Here is an 18,664-nt window from a genome sequence, read left to right as displayed (position 1 = left end):
TGTTCAAGGACCAGTCAAACAACGTGGTTTACATCCTGTTAAAGCAGCTCTCTTGTTTGCGCTCAGATGACGTGGCCATGGGTGGCGAAGCGTAGAAGAGGAAGGGTTTCCTTACTCAACGCTCTCTTCAACGATAGGTCCAAGTCACCCACGTGACCTCTCCCCGCCAATCAGAACTATACGCGCTGAACGCTCGCCAAACAGTTTTACGACAAACTCGTATGTGAGCATCTTAAGAGAGTCACTGTCATAGAACCAGGAAGAAGGAAGGTGGGTTAGCCCCCCAAAAAGATACCATCACAAATCAGTCGGAGAACGTTCCTTAGAAAACCATGGGGGTCTCCAGGTGGAAGATCGCAGGGGTTGTCTTAACGACTGTTTTAAGTTTGTTACTGCCAATTCGAGCAGATGAACACGAGCACACGGTAAGAGAAACTGCGGGCCGAGAAGCGTAGCCCTCTGTGTTCGGTTTGTGTGTAGCCTCCAAAGACGATTTATAGAGAACTGGTTGAACGCTTAAAGAGAGAAGCAAGAATCAAGTCACAAGGTTGCAATTTCTTGCTCTGGGTTGTAAGAGAAATCACTAACGTTATATGGCTGTATAACCTACGCGCTCGTGAACTAACTAGCTTTAGCCTTTACTTGCTAGCTTAGCATGATCTCTCCTATTACATTGTTGTGCAAACAGCAGCACGGTGTCACTTCGTTAGTTTTCAACTTAGTAGCGATGCATTTCAGTCATGATACGATTGCAAGCGAATGGTCTGGGTTTTTTTCTTTTGTGTGTGTAAAATCAGTCAGGGTCGGCTAATCGACATTAGCTAAATATGTCCGTCTCTCCACACACATATCCGGTTCGTCCAGGTTTTTGTATGGCTGCCGTGTTGTCATAACCCTATTGATAACAGCGTTAGCTTTTCTGCAAGTGGTGTGTCGCGTAAGAATTTATAGATACATATCACTCCTTACAGGCGTCGTATCTTTTTCATGTCACCAGGACGCTTGTGCGTTTATTAGCATGCCAGACGCTGACAGGGACCTGTATATAAAAAGAGTATTTGCTAGTTTGTGGGTTTTCATTTTAACGTCGGTCCTCTTATAATGTGTTCATCTCAGTCTGAGGAAATACGACCAGGCACGTAAGTGACACATAGAGACAAGACCATAGGAATTGACACACCTGCCTTACTTCCAGGTGTCTTATCTGAGAGAGATCTGAGGTTTCTGTTGGATAATGATTGCTTCATTGTAACATGCTTTTCATGCCATGATGGAATACAATGAGCAGAGAGAGAGAGAGAGAGAGAGAGGGAGAGAGAGAATAAGTTAGTTCAAATATTAGCAATGCACTGATACCAGTATCCAGGCCCCATACTAAGCTCATGAACTCCTAAAAAGATACCCATGGATCATGTGACAGAACTGACTGAAATTTGTTGTGAAATTTACTTTGAAAGTTTGTGACAAGCTCATAAAATTATTTATTATTTAATAATGTGTTAAAGTTATTTTATTTTTATTGGTCTCCCTGTGTTGTGAAAAGACACAGTTACCAGAGAAGAATATCGGTACTCGGTCTTGCCAAAAAATGGTATCTGTGCATCCCTATCAAATCTAAATGATACTATTTGGTGTCATGTTTTTTTTTCATTTAGTCCAGTACATGTTATGACCAGAGAGTGAGGATCAAGGTGCACAAAGTCTCTTTTGTGTTGAATTGCATTGTTTCAAATGATAAATGTCAGTTGTTGCTTAAAAACTTACAGAACGACATCGGTTTCAATGCTTCCTAATGACATCAGTGCTGCACGCTCCCTCCCTTTATTTGGTTTCTAAGTTCGCATATAACAGTGCTACATTACCTGATTTACAGGATCACGCCCTTTACTGTTATTATTTTCTATTCAAAAAGTATTGCTTCCAGCCCAAGAGAGCATTCCAACGTGTGTCTGACGGCCGGTTTACAACATTGTGTACATTAATAAATCTAAGATCAATCATCAATCTAATGAAACATTAAATCTTAGTGAACTGCTAAAGTGACTAAACTAAAACTGAATTTTCTTATGGAACTATTATCTGAGTTGGTGTCACCTGTCTTATTGTTCTGTCTGATGCTTGGGTCTGGTCCTCTGGTACAATAGGTTTGCGCTTGGTATTTGGAGAGCTTTTGCGACGTCAACATGAATAAATTCAATCTGGTGAAAATGGACAAACAGGTCTGGTCAGTTGAGTTTGACCTTTTGACCATTTTCATATAATTGTGTCTCAGATAATTGTATCAAACCTGTTATTCAATTCTATACAGATTAAGTCATGTGTTGTGCTGCAGAAATGTATAATTGACAGGCCTGTATCTAATAGGATTTTTTTTGCTGTTCAACTTTTTGATCTATCTGCAATAAAGAGTTTATTTGTTTTGGAAGAATTTCAAACTTGGTTTGACAGTAACCTTGCATTTTTCCGTCTTTATGTCACGTATATATATATATATATGTATGTACCAAGTGCTCAAAAATACCCACAACAAATTCCTTGTATGTTTGCACTTTGCACACATTTAGCAAATAAAGCGAATTCTGATTCTGCTGTTTTCCCAGTGTCGGTACATTTCTTGGTCACTAAGTAGCCTTATAAGAGGTAACCAACATTAAGATGAACAACAGTTTTATTTATTACTGTTGCTTATAGAACAGCAAATTTGTATTGATTGTGGGATGGCATTAACAGAATTGTCTCAAATACATTCTTTTTCATCTCTGCAGAATGTAGTTTCACGGTAGATGGAGATTATCTGATCTGATGTTTTTTGCACAGACACGCTCTCAATACAAACGTTATTGGCAATTGAATATTTGTAATCTTCCTCTTTCCTTTGGGCAGTTTTTTATTCAAGCATGGTTTCTTGAGAGTGCACAGTTTTATTTTGCTTGTGATATGTCTAGTGCAACTGGCAAACACATCATTCAATAGACCTGGTATTATCTGTCACAGTATTTTAAAAGCGACTACATTTAGCCTTTAATCTATGGACTGATGTTCATGGGTGCGCTTGATGAGACACATCCCAGACAAAAGAGACAGCAAGTGTGTGTGGGTAAAAAATGCAATCAAGTTCAATATAGCAAATGTGTTAATAGGTGAAGAGTAAAGTAAACATGCTGTAAAACAACAACACTATTTTACAGAATCATTTATTGATCATTCTTTTGTGTGTTTTAGGAGCTAAAAGGAGAGGTAGAGACTGTGATATTCAAAACTGACATCTGATGACTGGTCTCTTTCTTTTGCAGTACACAGATAAAGAGGAGGTGGTTCTTTGGATGAATACCGTGGGCCCTTATCACAACAGACAGGAGACTTATAAGTACTTCTCTCTACCATTCTGTGTGGGTATGAAGAAAACTATCAGTCATTACCATGAGACATTAGGAGAGGCGCTGCAGGGAGTTGAATTAGAATTCAGCGGTCTGGACATCAAATACAAAGGTATGACTGACTGTATGTTAACGTGACTGTCATGTTCACTTTTTCCAGTTGGAGCTGTTCAGTGTTCACTGAAGACCTGTGGAAGAAATTTCATTAAACAATTACAGTTGGATGACAATTAATTTTTTATTGCAATTGTAAAGCTATACGTTGGATTTATCTTTTGCAGACGAGGTGTTGCAGACAACATACTGCGAAATTGACCTGGACAAAGCAAAAAGAGATGCGTTCGTCTACGCCATCAAGAACCACTACTGGTACCAAATGTACATAGATGACCTTCCCATCTGGGGTGAGTAGCAGAAAGGGAATGGCTTTATACCCGTCCTTAAAATATACTATTTTTCCTAGTCTCTCATTAGGCAGTTTCTGCATTTAACTTGCAGGAATATGCTTTATATTAACCTTGTCTCGGTTTTTTGACAACTGTTGGGAAAATCTAAATGTCCTGTGTTGCCACAAGGTTGTCAAACCGTAGTATAGGGCAGGGCTTGGTTTCTATTTTATTATCCATTAGGATTTGAATGAACAGCAAAAAAAGAGCATTTATCCTAATCTTTTTGTGTGCATTGCTATAAATAGAAATATCTTTGTGTGACATAAAGGAATTGTTGGTGAAGCTGATGAGAATGGGGAGGACCATTATCTCTGGACTTACAAAAAGCTGGAGATAGGATACAATGGGGATAGAATCGTGGATGTTAACCTGACCAGCGAGGGCAAAGTCAAGCTTGTGCCAAACACAAGAATTCCCATGTCTTACTCTGTGAGTCGAGCTTAAAAACCTCTCTCTCATTTGACTTTCAAATGACATTTTCTGTGTTTCGTTTTCTGCTCTTTTGACATAGTTACTTTCTCTATACATAAATAATCCAATGTTTGTTGTATAGAAAAATAATTAGTTTTCATTCATGTGAGTTATAGTTATTTTTTAGGTTTTTCATGTGAGCTACCATCTTGTTGTTAATTCTCACAGGTGAAATGGAAGAAGTCGGATGTGAAATTTGAGGACAGATTTGACAAATACCTTGATCCATCCTTCTTTCAACACAGAGTAAGTGATCCTGTCACATCATGTTATATCAGGCTATAGATTAGTAGACCATTTAAACCAGCTCAAGTAAATGTGCTGCGTGATGTATTAAATGTCTTATGCACCCAACAGATTCACTGGTTCTCAATATTCAACTCCTTTATGATGGTGATTTTCCTGGTGGGTCTTGTTTCAATGATCCTGATGAGGACGTTAAGGAAAGACTATGCCAGATACAGCAAAGAAGAGGAAATGGATGACATGGTAAGCACATTAAAGAGAGGAATTAAAAAAATATCCAATAACTTTAATTGAAACCACAAAAGTATTGATAATACCGGTTTAAAATTACATGTATTTTTTATTTAATAATTGAATGTGTTATCTTTGACAGATTAGTTCCTGCACAAGCTCACCATGACTGGTGACATACTTTGGCCCTTATGAAACAATTACCCCCACATCGCCATTATTTAATGCTAGTTCTCTTTCAGGGTTGCCATATCAACATCTGCTTTTTATCAAAACGCACGTTTTGTTTCTCCTGGATTTCTTAACATCTTCTCTACTTCTCTACTCAGGATCGTGATCTTGGAGATGAGTATGGATGGAAACAGGTTCATGGGGATGTATTCAGGCCGTCCAGCCACCCACTGATCTTCTCTTCCCTCATCGGCTCTGGATGCCAGATCTTCTCTGTTTCTTTTATAGTTATTGTTTTGGCAATGATTGAGGACTTGTATACAGAGTGAGTTCTTCCTCTTACTTACAGGACAATGCAAAACTACTTGCACTACCTGTATAGTGTTTATTTATTTGATTTAGGGCTGGAGTGGGAGCTTGTAGTTGAGATTCATTAACATTTAGATATATTAATTTAAACATACTTGGCTGCATTGTATTTAAACATTTTATTAGGTTATGCATTACTTGCGATTTAAACCCTGGATGAGGGAATCTAACCAATGGTGTTTTAAGTGTCATATGTATGAACAATAATTTAGGCAAGTGCTTCCCTTTTTTAATTTTTTATTAACCATGGTTACATTTGTTTTTGCAGGAGAGGCTCCATGCTTAGTACAGCCATATTTGTTTATGCTGCTACATCCCCAGTCAACGGATACTTTGGTGGCAGTCTGTATGCAAAACAAGGAGGTATGCAAACTAACATTTACAATATTAATGATCATACATATATGTTAACGTTGTGTTTTGAAAGTATTTTAGAAGCAGCAGGATGTGTGTCTTGTGTGTTTCATTAGGGTGTAAATGTGATTTTGTACATATAATTATCTAGGCAGGAGATGGATCAAACAGATGTTTATAGGAGCTTTTCTGATTCCTGCCATGGTGTGTGGTACAGCTTTCTTCATCAATTTCATCGCCATGTACTACCATGCCTCCAGAGCCATCCCATTTGGCACCATGGTGAGATTTGTATCTTTCTTATGCAGTACAGTATGTAGGAAATGCTGTGTTGAGAAAGCACCTACTTATTTTCACACCACATGGGTTGTTTGGACAGTTTAACTTTGTTGTACTTCCTAAAATGACACTATGAAGTCTTTAAGCACTAATTCTTTGTTACAATACTTAATGTCATTCATGTTTCTTATTGACCAGGTTGCAGTCTGCTGCATCTGTTTCTTTGTAATTCTACCACTAAACCTGGTGGGGACAATTCTGGGCAGGAACCTGTCTGGCCAGCCCAACTTTCCCTGCAGGGTCAATGCTGTACCCAGACCCATCCCTGAGAAGAAATGGTAACCTCATCCATAATTCATTGTCTCATACCGGTCTTGGTTTCTGTACTTATCTGAGATAAAATTACACGTTACTAAATGTTTTTCTGTGTCTGGCAGGTTCATGGAACCAGCTGTTATCGTGTGTCTAGGTGGCATCCTTCCATTCGGATCAATATTTATTGAGATGTAAGTTGTATCAGTGCGTATATATTTAGATAAATATCTTTCGGATAAAATAACCCTTTTACTTTTCACTCCAGGTACTTCATTTTCACATCCTTCTGGGCTTACAAGATATACTATGTGTATGGATTCATGATGCTGGTGCTTGTGATCCTGTGTATCGTGACGGTCTGTGTTACCATTGTGTGTACCTACTTCCTTCTCAACGCAGAAGACTACAGATGGTAAAAATAATCACTATCTGTTATCTTGCTTTGCAGATGTGAGAATCGTTATTGTACCAAAGATTAATTCAATGTTTTGAGATCAAAGCACAGATGAGTCTAAGTATATTCAAGGAATGTAAATTCTGCATAATCTTTTTTTCTAGGCAATGGACAAGCTTTCTCTCAGCAGCATCAACAGCGGTTTATGTTTACATGTACTCCTTCTATTACTATTTCTTCAAAACAAAGTGAGTTTGTTTCCTCATTATGTGGGTTTGAAGGGGTGAAGTTTGTTGTGTCGGAGATTTCCTATCTGGTTCATCTCATACGAAAAAAGTAATTGTGATTCAAGCTTCCAAAAGTGAAATGGGGGTGGTTGATCCGATTCTAGTAATTCACATTCACTCATCTTTTCCCCAGGATGTATGGATTATTTCAGACGTCATTCTATTTTGGTTACATGGCTGTGTTCAGTACCACTCTGGGAATCATGTGTGGTGAGTACAGAACAGCTTTGTGATATGATAGCGATATGAGAATGTGAGATATTTTTATAGTAACAAACTGGTCCAATGAATAATTTCCTCTCTTTGGTTTCAGGAGCGGTGGGTTACATGGGAACAAGTGCCTTTGTGAGGAAGATCTACACAAATGTGAAAATCGACTAGAAGCTCCACGGTGACGCTGCAGATTAGCCTACACTTCCTCCCGATCAAAGCGGGCACAAAGTCTCCATTTATTTTGCAAGAAGAGATTGTGGTATCTTTTACAAAATCTAGTTTTCCATTTTCTCTATGAATTAAAACTTGCGACACGATGCGTACACAAGGGTAAAATGAAAGGTGAAACAAACAGGACTTTTAATTTTTATTTTATCTGCTTTTTGTTTTTCCTTCCGGTTGAAATGCTGATAAACAGGAAAAGAAAGTACACCACAGCATTGCTCCTATTTCTTATAACACTATACCACCCAAGAACCATTGAACAGATCTTTATTGATGCAGTAGTCTAGCTCTCTTCAGTGAAGAGGCCAAAGTGTATGGAGAGCCTTTGTTCTTTTATATGAGAATATAGGGGAGTGAGGTTGACGTCCATCCTCTTGCTTGTCTGTTTTGTATTACAGAGTTGTACAATGCCATCATTGTATTGTTTTACACACTTACGAATCACACCAAAAGCATAACGTGATATGAAGTTCCAAAAAACACAGTTGTTTTAATTGAGGTAAAGTTGAGATAAACCAATACGATGTGAAGCAGCCAGGTTTTAGCTCTACTTTCTGGTTTTCTATAGTTCAGATCCGCAGAGCAGACGATTTGGCACTTTATATACTGTACAGTTCACTGTCCATAACAGATTATGGTGAGACGGATAATCTGAAACAATGGTTTGGTGGCAGAATGTTTTAATGGGTTGTGTGATGTGATATTTCTTTCTTCAGTTCAGTCTTATGTTACTGTTTGAGTTTGAATGAAGTCCGCTTGTTAAAATAATATATGGAGGGGGTGACGTGTATATAACCCTAAACTGTAGATGTAGATCCCAAATGTATTTTGGTTGTACAGATTAATTAAAGGGTGTTTTCTTTTTCATTGATGAACAGTCAGTTAAAACATTTCTTTCGGAAGGTTGGGGTGGGCTTGGTAGCAGTTACATCTTGCCTGGATCATGCATGAATCTCAACAAATCAAAAAATCTGATTCTGTTTGTTTCTCGGAATTACACTTTTGGGTGACCCAGTCTCACTACCCTTTCATTCTCTACCCTTCATTTGCATCTTGTAGAACAGTCTCAAAAATAAGTGCTTCATTGACTTTGTGCTGCTCATAGAGGAGATAGTCATCAGCTTTTTTTATGATTTTTTTATTTAAAGGGTTGAAAGACCATTCATTGGATGGCCAGCTCTCTCGTGCTTATTTTTTTTTATCCATGATCTGAACCAAATTGTGAATGTCAGACACAATTGAGGCACTCATGCTAAATATCTGCAGGCATACAGTACAAAGTGAAGTTATTGTACACTTTACTAGATGTTTTCATGGTTGAGTGCAACAACACTTAGACCAAGCTGTTGTTTTTTTTCTTATGTTCCATTGTGTAAATACTATGTAACTAAAAAAGTTGAAAAGTGGCAAAGCCTTTTTCTAAACCTCATTCCTCCCAGTTTGAAGTTGATTTCTGGTTCTTCATGTCATGTTCCATGTGAAGTCTAAAAATACATTTTAAATGCGATATTAACTTGCTGTAAAAAGGACAAAAAGAAATAAACATTGTTTTTGAGGTTATGTAGGCATGGTTTGTACATGAAGGCAAAGTTTTCATTTAAAAATGTCTGCCCAAGGACACCTGCTGAAAATCACAAGATCAGTATGTAATGATTGCACTTTTTGGTCGATAGAATAAACAAATGGTGTGATGGCATCTGTCTCAAACATGTTAAGTGTTTTATTAGGATTTGTTTTAGAGAACGATTTCATCTCCTAATTTTAAATCACCAAATGTGTGCTAAAATGGTTTTTTGGTTATGGATTAATTTAACACAAAATCTGGATCAAAGTTCATGCCTAATGAAGACATTTTCTATATGTACTTGACTTTTACAGAGCAGGATTTCTCAACCACTTCTGGTATGCTTCTGCCCGATGCTGATAGTGGCTAACTTGTGGTTTTGTCTGACAGTAAAGCACTCTAGATAAGAATCTTCTATGGCAAACAAGAGACAAACTCAACATGGATGTATTTTTTTTATTTACACTCCTAACCAAATCTAATAATTCAACTGCCAATATACTTATACATGTAGTCTGTAAATAACTAAATTGTATGCAAAAGATCAGCATTAAGATTTCCATAATCTGTCAGTACTTAAGGAGTTTCAGTTGACTTTCTCAAAGTATTCCTTGGAGCCCTCTGGAGTTGGCTTGATCTAAAACCGACACAAAAAAACCCAGCTGTAAACTGTAATAACCTTATATTTCACAAAATTAAGAACTACTCCATTATCATTTACTGCTTATCTCCAGTTTGGGTGTAAAAATATTTTAATGAACCCACCTCACATTATATGATGTAACAATGTAGCATACTTGTAAAAAAACAGGGTCAAACCTTACCGTGGGCGACTTTGGGGTCCAGCTGGCAGGACAGACTTCACCGTGGGTTTCAACATACTGGAAGGCCTTGACCAGACGAAGGGTTTCTTCAACTGAGCGCCCAACTGGCAGGTCATTAACACTCATGTGTCGGATCACTCCATTAGGGTCAATAACAAAAAGACCCCTAAAAAGTAAAACATAATTGGGCGATGTTAATTCTCTAGCCTAGCAATGCATACAAAAAGCTTTTTTGTTCTTAGAATAGCTACATAGTACATGTTAAAGTATGTTACATTAGTCAAAAGAAATATATTCCAACACAAATTGCTTTGTAAAATTCTGCTTACCTTAAAGCAATTCCAGGGCCCTCCAGTAAAACCCCATAGTCTCTTGACACTTGCTTTGTGAGGTCAGCCAACAGGGGAATGTGGATTTTTCCTAATCCTCCACTCTACAAGAAAGGCAGAGCGGCCAAAGTTCAGTAACTGAACAAGGTTAGCACGGCTCAGGTAGCTTCGATCCCAGTTTTAAATCTAATCCCTGATGCTCTTTATAGAACTGTATTCAATGTGTAAAACACAAGAATGTATTTTGTCAATGCATGCATGAATTCTAAACCTGACCAGTAAATATACCTTTCTTGGGGTGTTAGTCCAAGCCAAGTGGGTAAAGTGAGAGTCCACAGACACACCAACTAATTCACAGTTTACATCATGGAACTCGTTAGCCTTGTCACTGAAGGCGATGATCTCTGTGGGGCATACAAATGTGCTGCCAAGTGGACAGAAAAGAAGCATTTTATAAACATAATCGTAGGGAGTGTTTGCTATGAAGTTGAGTTTATAACTCAATTCAACGTTGTATTCAAATATTTAGGTTTATTATGAACCACATTGTGGATCTAATAGTTCAGAAACTTACAAATCTAATGGATAAAAGAAAAGGACGAGGTATTTGCCCTTAAAATCTTCTAGGCTGATTTCCTTGAACTCTCCGTTAAGAACAGCAGTGCCTTTGAAGTGAGGAGCCGGCTGAGTGACTGCAGGAGCCCATCTTGCTGAACCTGATATTTACAAACCATTTATTATTGCAGGTAAAACTTTTAAAGAAAAGATAAGAACGGATGCTTCCTTTAATCATTTAATTACTTACTGACTGAGAAACAAGCTTTTTGTGTAGCAATGCAGGAAACAGTTTGTGGGGCCCTGATCACTGATGCTCCACTGTGAGCGACGAAGGCCTTCACACCATTAACTGCCACTCTTCTTGCCTGATAAACAAAAGTCATTATCAGTTTTAAACAAATCAGCCTAACATTGTGCAAATTATCAAAATAACGTGAATAATAAAGACTCTGCATTGCATACGTGCACATTTATTCGTAACATATCCACACAATATGTGCGTAACTGATATAAAACAACATGTAACTGCTGTGCACGGCTTCTGAGAGATCATTTGACAGTAACGTTACACATGGTTGTATAAGACGCAGGAAGGTTATCGTGAGACGTATCTAATAACTAAACGACGTTATAACTAAAACTTATTTTTACACACAAGCGCTGCAGTTTAGATGAGCTTAATGTGTGTGGTAACAATTCAAACAACAGTTTTCGGTGCTTAAAGGTTTAACTTACAGAAGTCCCGAGAAGTCTACCGATGGTGGCCGCCATCTTGCCAGTGTGAGTGTGCGCAATCAAATCCACAGTGGGCATCAAAGCGTCGCACTATTTCCGCATTTGGTTCTATGTAAATAACCTCACACAATAATATTTATTATCTACAAATGTTAAAATTTCGCACTTATTATACACGTGATTAACATTAAATGCAATGTACTTTAAAAAACATTTATTAATATATTGTATGGGTATAAACTAAAATTGACAAAGACTAATACATGCTTTAGAATAATCGCTAGTTGTTAGTTGATGTTAGCTGATGAATTATAATGTTAAGAATTTGACCCTAGCAAGGGTACCTGGGTAGGTATTGTAATGTGTTATTTGTTTTATTGAAGTTTTACATTGACAATGAGTACATCTAATATAAAATGTGTTAATACATTTACAAACTAAACATTTCTTTACTATATTAAACAAGAAATACTTTACAAGTACGTATAACATACATTTGTTCTTGTTCTCGTTGTAATCAAAACCTGCTTCTACGCTGTCATTGGACGCAGTCTGGATAACACGTGACATGCGGAAGTGTCGCGCACACAAGCATGTTTTCTGCTTGACCTTATAATACAAATCTTTTTACAAGAAACAGAAAATGAATCGGTGATGTTCTTCATTATAAGACCATTTAAAAGCTACAATGGACCCCAACTTGCAATACTGGCAAAGCAATGATAAGGTACTTTGCTGGCAAGCTCTAGGTGTCGTAATTTCACAATGAATAATATATTTTTAAATAGTTTAGTTTATGTTATTTATGTAAATGATGTTGTACATCGATAAATACAATTATTTGACCACTCTTCAGTCTTTTCTGAGCCGCCTGCAACTCTGGTTTCATATCCTTGACCCCACATCTATCATATCATCAGAGGTAAGCAATTCCAGAGCAAAATGCTTCACCGTACAATAACCCGATGAATAATATTTAATAATGAATAATATAAGATAAACGACCACGTGCACGTCACAGATGTGAGGTGGTCTACACCTTTTGATGTCAGACAAAGCATAAGACTGAATGAATAAAATCTTTGATCTCTTCCTTAGGCTGAAATACAGAACGCCCGCATTCTTTTAAGAAATGATGGAAATCAACATAAAAGTGACAAGGTAGAGTTATTACTATTAATACATAAAATTTGATTAACCCTTTAAATACATCTAAAAAAGTATTGTTAACTTTTATGTCTCTATAGGTTGCTGATGCCTGGTTACTGTCTCTTGTAAGTTACATACAATTTGCATTACCAAATAAACAACTTTTTATGCACTGTAAATGTTGTGTATTTGTTAGTTGCAGTCATTATTGGTAGCTCAATTGATTTATTGGTTTTGCATTAAACTGAAGTGTCATTTGGACTTCTAGTCATCTATTCATGCTGATACCGGAGCTTTAATTTCGCCAGTGTTTCGTCCTCAAGGTAACAGATTTAGGATTTGTCTTTATGTTTTATACAATTAACACTGTGCCATTGTTTATAAATTGCCCATTAGTGTTAACAGTTACTTTTAAATGAAAGTTTTATTTTGGTTGTCTAAAAATATCAATTTCTTATTCAGTTCTTCTACCTATATCTGCTCCTTTGGTGAGTGTACCCAATATTAAGCTAATAATGTGCCATAAAGATATTCAGAGAGTTGAATAATTATTGTGTTTTATTCTTATTCCAATCCACAGGTGGTTGCAAGTTTAATACCCCACAAAGGAGTTAAACCTGCTATGTTCTGGCAAGTAAGTGCATTTTTCTTTTATGTTTTCTTTTCTTGTCAAAAACACTAACCATAACAGAATGTTCTGAACTTTTTATTGTAGTTTTTACTACAAACCTACTGTGCAGCATTCAGCCATTCTAACAGAAATGCAACATCGACTTTGGTAAACATTTTTTAATTATTTACAAAAACGGTGACTTAGCTTTCTATCTAAAAAAAATATATTTTTCTTAGGATAACAAAACGTCATTGAAGCAGTCTCTTCTCATTACTGGAACAGTTGCTTACTCAACATATGCAGGGGTAAAGACTCGACCACCTCTGTTTTCAGTGTAAAGTATTGATACATCACAAAAAACAGATTTTAATTTTGTGGACATTGTTTTAGGCTCTTCCTCAGATTATAGTCCAGCGTTTTAAACTAATGAAAGCTGTGACTGAGACTTTTTCCAGATCTGTGTTACCCATTCCACTCTCAGGTAAGTAAATGCACATAATACACACAGTAGAGTTTGTTCATATTGGTACTCTTGGAACTTGATACTACTTTATTCAAATTGGTTTCTAGCTTGTCTAGCGGCATTCAGTGTTATGGTGGTGAGGAGTGAAGAAGCAGAAAATGGAATACGAGTGTTTGATTCTAATGGGAATGCTGTTGGGGTTTCCAAGAAAGCTGGATCAAAGGTGAGTGTGCAACCAAAACAAATATTTGTTATTAAATTGCCACCAAAATTAAACCAATACGCATAAAGGTTTTATATTGTTTAGATATTTGTCAACTTCATGTGTCAACTAGTATTTTCATTTATTTATTAATGTTTAAGGCTGTGAAGGAGACGGCCATCTCAAGAGCGACTCTCTTTGGCACCACTGCAGCTGTTTCCAGTTTACTGCTTGTTCTTCTTAAAAGGTACAACTCAAAACTGTTTTTTCATCCATTTGAACACTGTTTATTCAATGTTTTGATAATGTGCAAGTGCAAACATTGATGCTTTCAATGTCTCAGGGCAAAGTTTGTCCAGAAGAATCCAATGTTAATCGCCCCCGTTCGCCACATCAGTACTGCCATCGTTTTTGGTCTGATGATTCCTTTGTCCTTCAGTCTTTTTCCACAGCTTGGCAAGGTAACACAATGGACTATGGAGCTATGTAATTGGGTATCATTTGTAAAGCTGTACAAACTAGATTGTAATACTATATGCTACAAGTACGTAAAAGTACGTTTAAGTATTTGAACATTGTCAGAAACATGCGATATCTCACAAACAAAGCTAAGACCCTAATTCATTTTTTCTCTTTGATTATAGATCAAGAGGGAGGATTTAGAAGACGAGTTACAGTCACTTGCTAGTGATGGAGAACTGTTATACCACAGAGGACTCTGATGTTGTTATTGATGATCTAATTTATTGAGCATGGTATTTATTGACACAGATTGTGCTCACACAAAATTACAATAAAGTAACAAGCAAACTAATTTACTAATTTCATGATGGTGATCACTAGAGCAGTTTTAAGACAAAGGAGAACATTCTGTTTATACAGATCAGCTGGACAAAATTGAGCACTTACAACGGAGTAATACCACAGAAAGACACAAGGCTATAAAGTTTTGAATTTGTATTTATTTAAGTGCTTTAACCATGTCATTGAAAATAGAATTTACCACAACACGCTAAAAAAAAGCATTTTTTCACTCTGCTATGCTAAGGATTAGAACAATGTTTAAACATGAAGTATTGTTTGAACAAAAGGGTTTCCATTATATGTTGCACATGTATTATCTTTAATGGTCAATTTAAGCACAGAAAATAGACATTTCATAACATAAGGGGTTTATTGTAAATAAAGACTTTTGAACCTGATCATGTGCAATCCCTGAAAAGGATGTTAAGGAAACCTTTGTTTTAAGACACATTTGAGAATACAGCCAGTAAAAGTACTGTTACATAAATATAACCTTTAGATTGTAAATCTCATATATTATAACTTTAGATAAGCATTTGGCACTCAATGCTAATACTTTTGGTCTTTTTCACAGATCACCTACATATTTAATTAAGGTTAATAAAAAGTTACTTAAAGAATAACATACTTTAGGAATGCCTGCGGAGAAATCGAAGAAATTCTCCCTGGCTTGCGATCCAAAACCTGCTTAAAGATTTGATTATAAATTATTTATCTGAATCTGTTATTGAATATTACATTCAACATTCCATTAACCAGTTTCTAAGAAATCGTTTATCTTTATTTTTATGTTCCCGTAACGTTTGGCCTGTCACTATTCTATTCAAAATGTGTTTGTAATTTAAGTTTCTCTCTAAACGATGACAGTCGTATCAGTGGTGGATGGGATACATTGAATGGTCAGATCTTCAGGAGTTGCTCAGCTGCAGCTAAGTGGAAGAGGAAATTTTCAGTTGCTGGAGGGTAGTGCCGTTGCTTCAGAGTCTCCAAAGTCAACTTGGAGTTATCTTCTTCATCAGCAAGAGACATAAGGTTACTCAGGATCTCTTTAGTTTTCACTGATATTTCCTGAAAGACACGTTTGAACCGTCATTGTCAAAATTGCAGTGTGTTACTGGTAAAAGCTATTTTGAAGTATAACTCCTTTAGAATACAAGCTAAATGCTTAAATAATTAAAGTTTCATGTGACATTATTTATTGCCCTCCCTTGTTTTAACTCACCTTAATAACCTGCGCATCTGTGCGATCAGCATCCTCTGCAGCCTGAAGTATAAAGTGGCCCATCTCTTTATGCAATTTTCCCATAGCCATTGCCTCTAAAAAAGGGCAAAGGTGTTACTTAGAGAACATCCAACATTAAAACATACTCCTTGTTAATCTGTAGTTGAATCTCTCACCTTTAGCATTTTGTGATACAGTAATCTCACTTTCTGGAAGATTAACAAACACATCAAACAAGTCTGATTTGTCTCTAACTTCCAGATCCACAAATCCTGCAACATACCCTTCAGAGAGCAAATAGATTTGGTAACATTACATTTAGTTACATCAACAATTGGTTACATTTTGAGGTTCTAAATTAGAAGTAACCCAAAACTTTGTCTTTTATACTTGACAAAAGCATTTAAACTACAACAAAGTTGTGAAAACGAAAGGGTCTCTCCATACCTGAACAAAGCTTGAGGTTTTCCAGCTCATTATTATCTATGTGAACAAAAGGGTGAAGGATGGACCAGTCTTTCCTATGCCATACCAAGGCTGGAAGAGCTCTGGATTCAAAAGCATAAATTTGCCTTTGTTAATAGCATCATATAACATAACTCTAAGATACCTTCCAAGTTAGAAGCTTAGCACAATGGTGCTATATCCAAATTGCGTGTTGTCATCAATACCTTGTAAACTCCAAAAGCACCTCAATCTGTGGATGATAGACTACCACTCTCTTCTTCAGCATCAGTGCTGTGTAAAGGATAATGGTCTCCATACCAAGCTGAGACACAACATCTAAAACACAGAATTGAAACAAACTTTGAGCCCATTCACAAATAATTCATGTATGAAAAGCCCAATTATTTTTTTTTAAATATGCTTTGAATAAAAACATCCCCTATGCAAATAAATGTAAATATATACATATAATATACTACCACAATTATGTAAAGAGAAAAATATTTTAACTGTACAGTTCTTTACGTATGCAGGTGCTTTGAATGTCAATTTTGCAGGTGCGTTTTTAACCTTTCAAGGAGCCAGCCAAGTAGGCCTTCCTGACATCACAATCTTTGATGAGGAATGCGCCATTCTCATCACTCTGACATATGCCTTTGGTCAGAACAGCAATGTAGCCCTCCATCATCTTCACAGGACTTCCATGTTTCATATACATCCTGAACAAGAACATGTCACAGATATACATGCATTATCCTTGAAAATAGTAATAATTCATATAAAAATGTTAAATAAGTAAATATTCAGCAAAAATGCTAATTCAACCTATACCTACCTGCACAGAACTCTACCAAATGTTGCATATTTTTCAGGGTTGAAGTCCTTAGCTGTGATAGCGACTGAAAAATGTGTCACCTGTGAATGAAATATAACATCTGTAGGTACATACAGTTGAACACAGGAACAATGAAGATTCCATCTACACACAAGAACCGAAACCACATCAGAAGGGATATATCGGTCAGATTTATTTGACAAATTCGGAAGCGAAAAGGAATTCTGGAGCAAAATATGTCTAGTTATAAGCATTTTTCCAAATATCTGTATATTTGTATAAAGAACTTTATACAGATTTGGAACAACTCGAAAGTGAGTAAATGATGACAGCATTTCACTTTTGGGGTTAGTATCCCTTTAAGAGAAGCTTTCCCGGAACTGTAAAGCAATATATAATACGTGATGTACCTTTTTAAGTGCAGTGGGCTCCTGGACCTCTACAGAGCTGATGTAGTACCAGGTTCGACAGTATTGGCCGAACAGAAACGTGTGCAGAAGCTGATTCCCAAAAGCCAGGCAACATTTTCTCAACAGAACCTCTCTCAGATCAGCACTGATCGAAGGATAGCACCAAACCCAAAGTATGTCTCCATTTACATCTTTCTCTGTGTGGGGGCACAATTCCAAATTACTGCCCAAAACCATACTTTTTTTATACTTCACGCATAAAACATTTTAAACAACAGTTTAATAAACTGATAAATAACCGTTTTTAATAAACGTGCGTGTTTCGAGCTCACCAATCAGTCCAAGACTCAGCATCAGCTCAGACGCAGCCATATTCCATACCCACGTTAAGCTGTATCTAAAAGTTCAATAACGACGTTTAAAACTGTTTCTGTTGCGAACAGACTTGAACTGAAGTGTCTGGGCTTGTAGTCAGCACAGAAAGATAACATCCATCTTTAGCCTATACGGAAAACCATGCAAATGTCACAAGGCGCGTGACGCTGTTCTTCTTGCGGAATCTTTAACAGTGAATATATCACAGCGAGCCTTGAGTCCAGTTACATTTGACTAATGAAGACCTCGGTGTACTTGTTTTCCTAAGTATACATATAATTCTAGCACACAAGCTTTAATACACTTGCAATCATTCCTGTACGTAGTTTCAACAGAGAAACAGGAACAAGAGAAACAGTAACACGAAATGACGAAAAGTTATCAGCAAGCTTTGCTGTAGTGGTCAAGTGATCGACAAGATTCTTCCGCGTGATTTGTGCGACTGAAACACATCAAGCTCACACTGCCCCCTAATGTCCTGGTGCGAGTGCGACAAGAGTTGCTCGAGCTGCTTGCAAATTTCCAATAGGCAGACTGCTGGGATCATTTAAAAAAATATGTGTTTATTATTTGTGTATCGAAGACAGCTGAATCATTTAAGATTGTTTGTCGTTGCATTAGAGATGTTCTTGTTATCGCTTACCTTATTTTTCTATATACAAACTACTCCTCGGAGTACATATCATGGCAATCACCACTGCATGAGTAAGTAATACACTTTTATTTGAATAATCATTTGTAAGTAAAACAATT

General features: G+C 36.8%; 4 protein-coding genes across 7 annotated transcripts; 2 read left to right on the top strand and 2 right to left on the bottom strand.

The window, feature by feature from the left end:
• The first annotated feature begins 64 nt into the window (after positions 1-64).
• tm9sf3 (transmembrane 9 superfamily member 3) lies at positions 65-9,505 on the top strand. The gene is made up of 15 exons (XM_079472952.1): positions 65-425; positions 3,294-3,489; positions 3,659-3,781; positions 4,095-4,255; positions 4,466-4,543; positions 4,655-4,786; positions 5,104-5,270; positions 5,583-5,677; positions 5,820-5,950; positions 6,146-6,285; positions 6,385-6,453; positions 6,528-6,674; positions 6,821-6,904; positions 7,077-7,153; positions 7,257-9,505. Exons 1-15 carry the CDS (start codon positions 333-335, stop codon positions 7,322-7,324), a joined length of 1,761 nt encoding a protein of 586 aa, XP_079329078.1. The 5' UTR covers positions 65-332; the 3' UTR covers positions 7,325-9,505.
• Positions 9,388-11,978, bottom strand: prdx3 (peroxiredoxin 3). The gene is made up of 8 exons (XM_079472958.1): positions 11,886-11,978; positions 11,392-11,499; positions 10,904-11,021; positions 10,673-10,814; positions 10,387-10,522; positions 10,099-10,202; positions 9,770-9,935; positions 9,388-9,582 (listed from the first exon to the last, which is right to left on the bottom strand). The coding sequence occupies exons 2-8, from the start codon at positions 11,467-11,469 to the stop codon at positions 9,532-9,534; spliced, it is 795 nt and encodes a 264-aa protein (XP_079329084.1). The 5' UTR covers positions 11,470-11,499; positions 11,886-11,978; the 3' UTR covers positions 9,388-9,531.
• Positions 10,740-15,815, top strand: sfxn4 (sideroflexin 4). Of its 3 annotated transcripts, none has more exons than XM_079472956.1 (15): positions 10,740-10,844; positions 12,026-12,118; positions 12,248-12,313; positions 12,490-12,552; positions 12,639-12,665; positions 12,809-12,863; positions 13,003-13,028; positions 13,121-13,174; positions 13,256-13,318; positions 13,390-13,458; positions 13,544-13,634; positions 13,724-13,839; positions 13,980-14,065; positions 14,162-14,279; positions 14,463-15,019. In XM_079472956.1, the coding sequence occupies exons 2-15, from the start codon at positions 12,080-12,082 to the stop codon at positions 14,538-14,540; spliced, it is 951 nt and encodes a 316-aa protein (XP_079329082.1). In that variant the 5' UTR covers positions 10,740-10,844; positions 12,026-12,079; the 3' UTR covers positions 14,541-15,019. The 3 variants fall into 3 exon arrangements, with proteins under 3 accessions (XP_079329082.1, XP_079329081.1, XP_079329083.1); XM_079472955.1 differs by having other exon boundaries at positions 10,771-10,844; positions 11,943-12,118; positions 14,463-15,020; XM_079472957.1 differs by lacking the exon at positions 10,740-10,844 and adding an exon at positions 15,490-15,815 and having other exon boundaries at positions 11,939-12,118; positions 14,463-14,573.
• Positions 14,762-18,435, bottom strand: dennd10 (DENN domain containing 10). Of its 2 annotated transcripts, XM_079472954.1 has the most exons (10): positions 17,869-18,340; positions 17,537-17,733; positions 17,127-17,206; positions 16,862-17,010; positions 16,516-16,627; positions 16,292-16,392; positions 16,021-16,128; positions 15,845-15,939; positions 15,514-15,690; positions 14,762-15,033 (listed from the first exon to the last, which is right to left on the bottom strand). In XM_079472954.1, the coding sequence occupies exons 1-9, from the start codon at positions 17,906-17,908 to the stop codon at positions 15,523-15,525; spliced, it is 1,050 nt and encodes a 349-aa protein (XP_079329080.1). In that variant the 5' UTR covers positions 17,909-18,340; the 3' UTR covers positions 14,762-15,033; positions 15,514-15,522. The 2 variants fall into 2 exon arrangements, with proteins under 2 accessions (XP_079329080.1, XP_079329079.1); XM_079472953.1 differs by having other exon boundaries at positions 14,762-15,690; positions 17,869-18,435.
• Between the last annotated feature and the right edge of the window lie 229 nt (positions 18,436-18,664).

This window comes from Barbatula barbatula (assembly GCF_947034865.1).
Source record: "Barbatula barbatula genome assembly, chromosome: 14".
NCBI classification, from domain to species: Eukaryota; Metazoa; Chordata; class Actinopteri; order Cypriniformes; family Nemacheilidae; genus Barbatula; species Barbatula barbatula.
The sequence above is the reverse complement of the archived record's forward strand: the minus strand, read 5'-3'. Positions and strand labels throughout refer to the sequence as shown.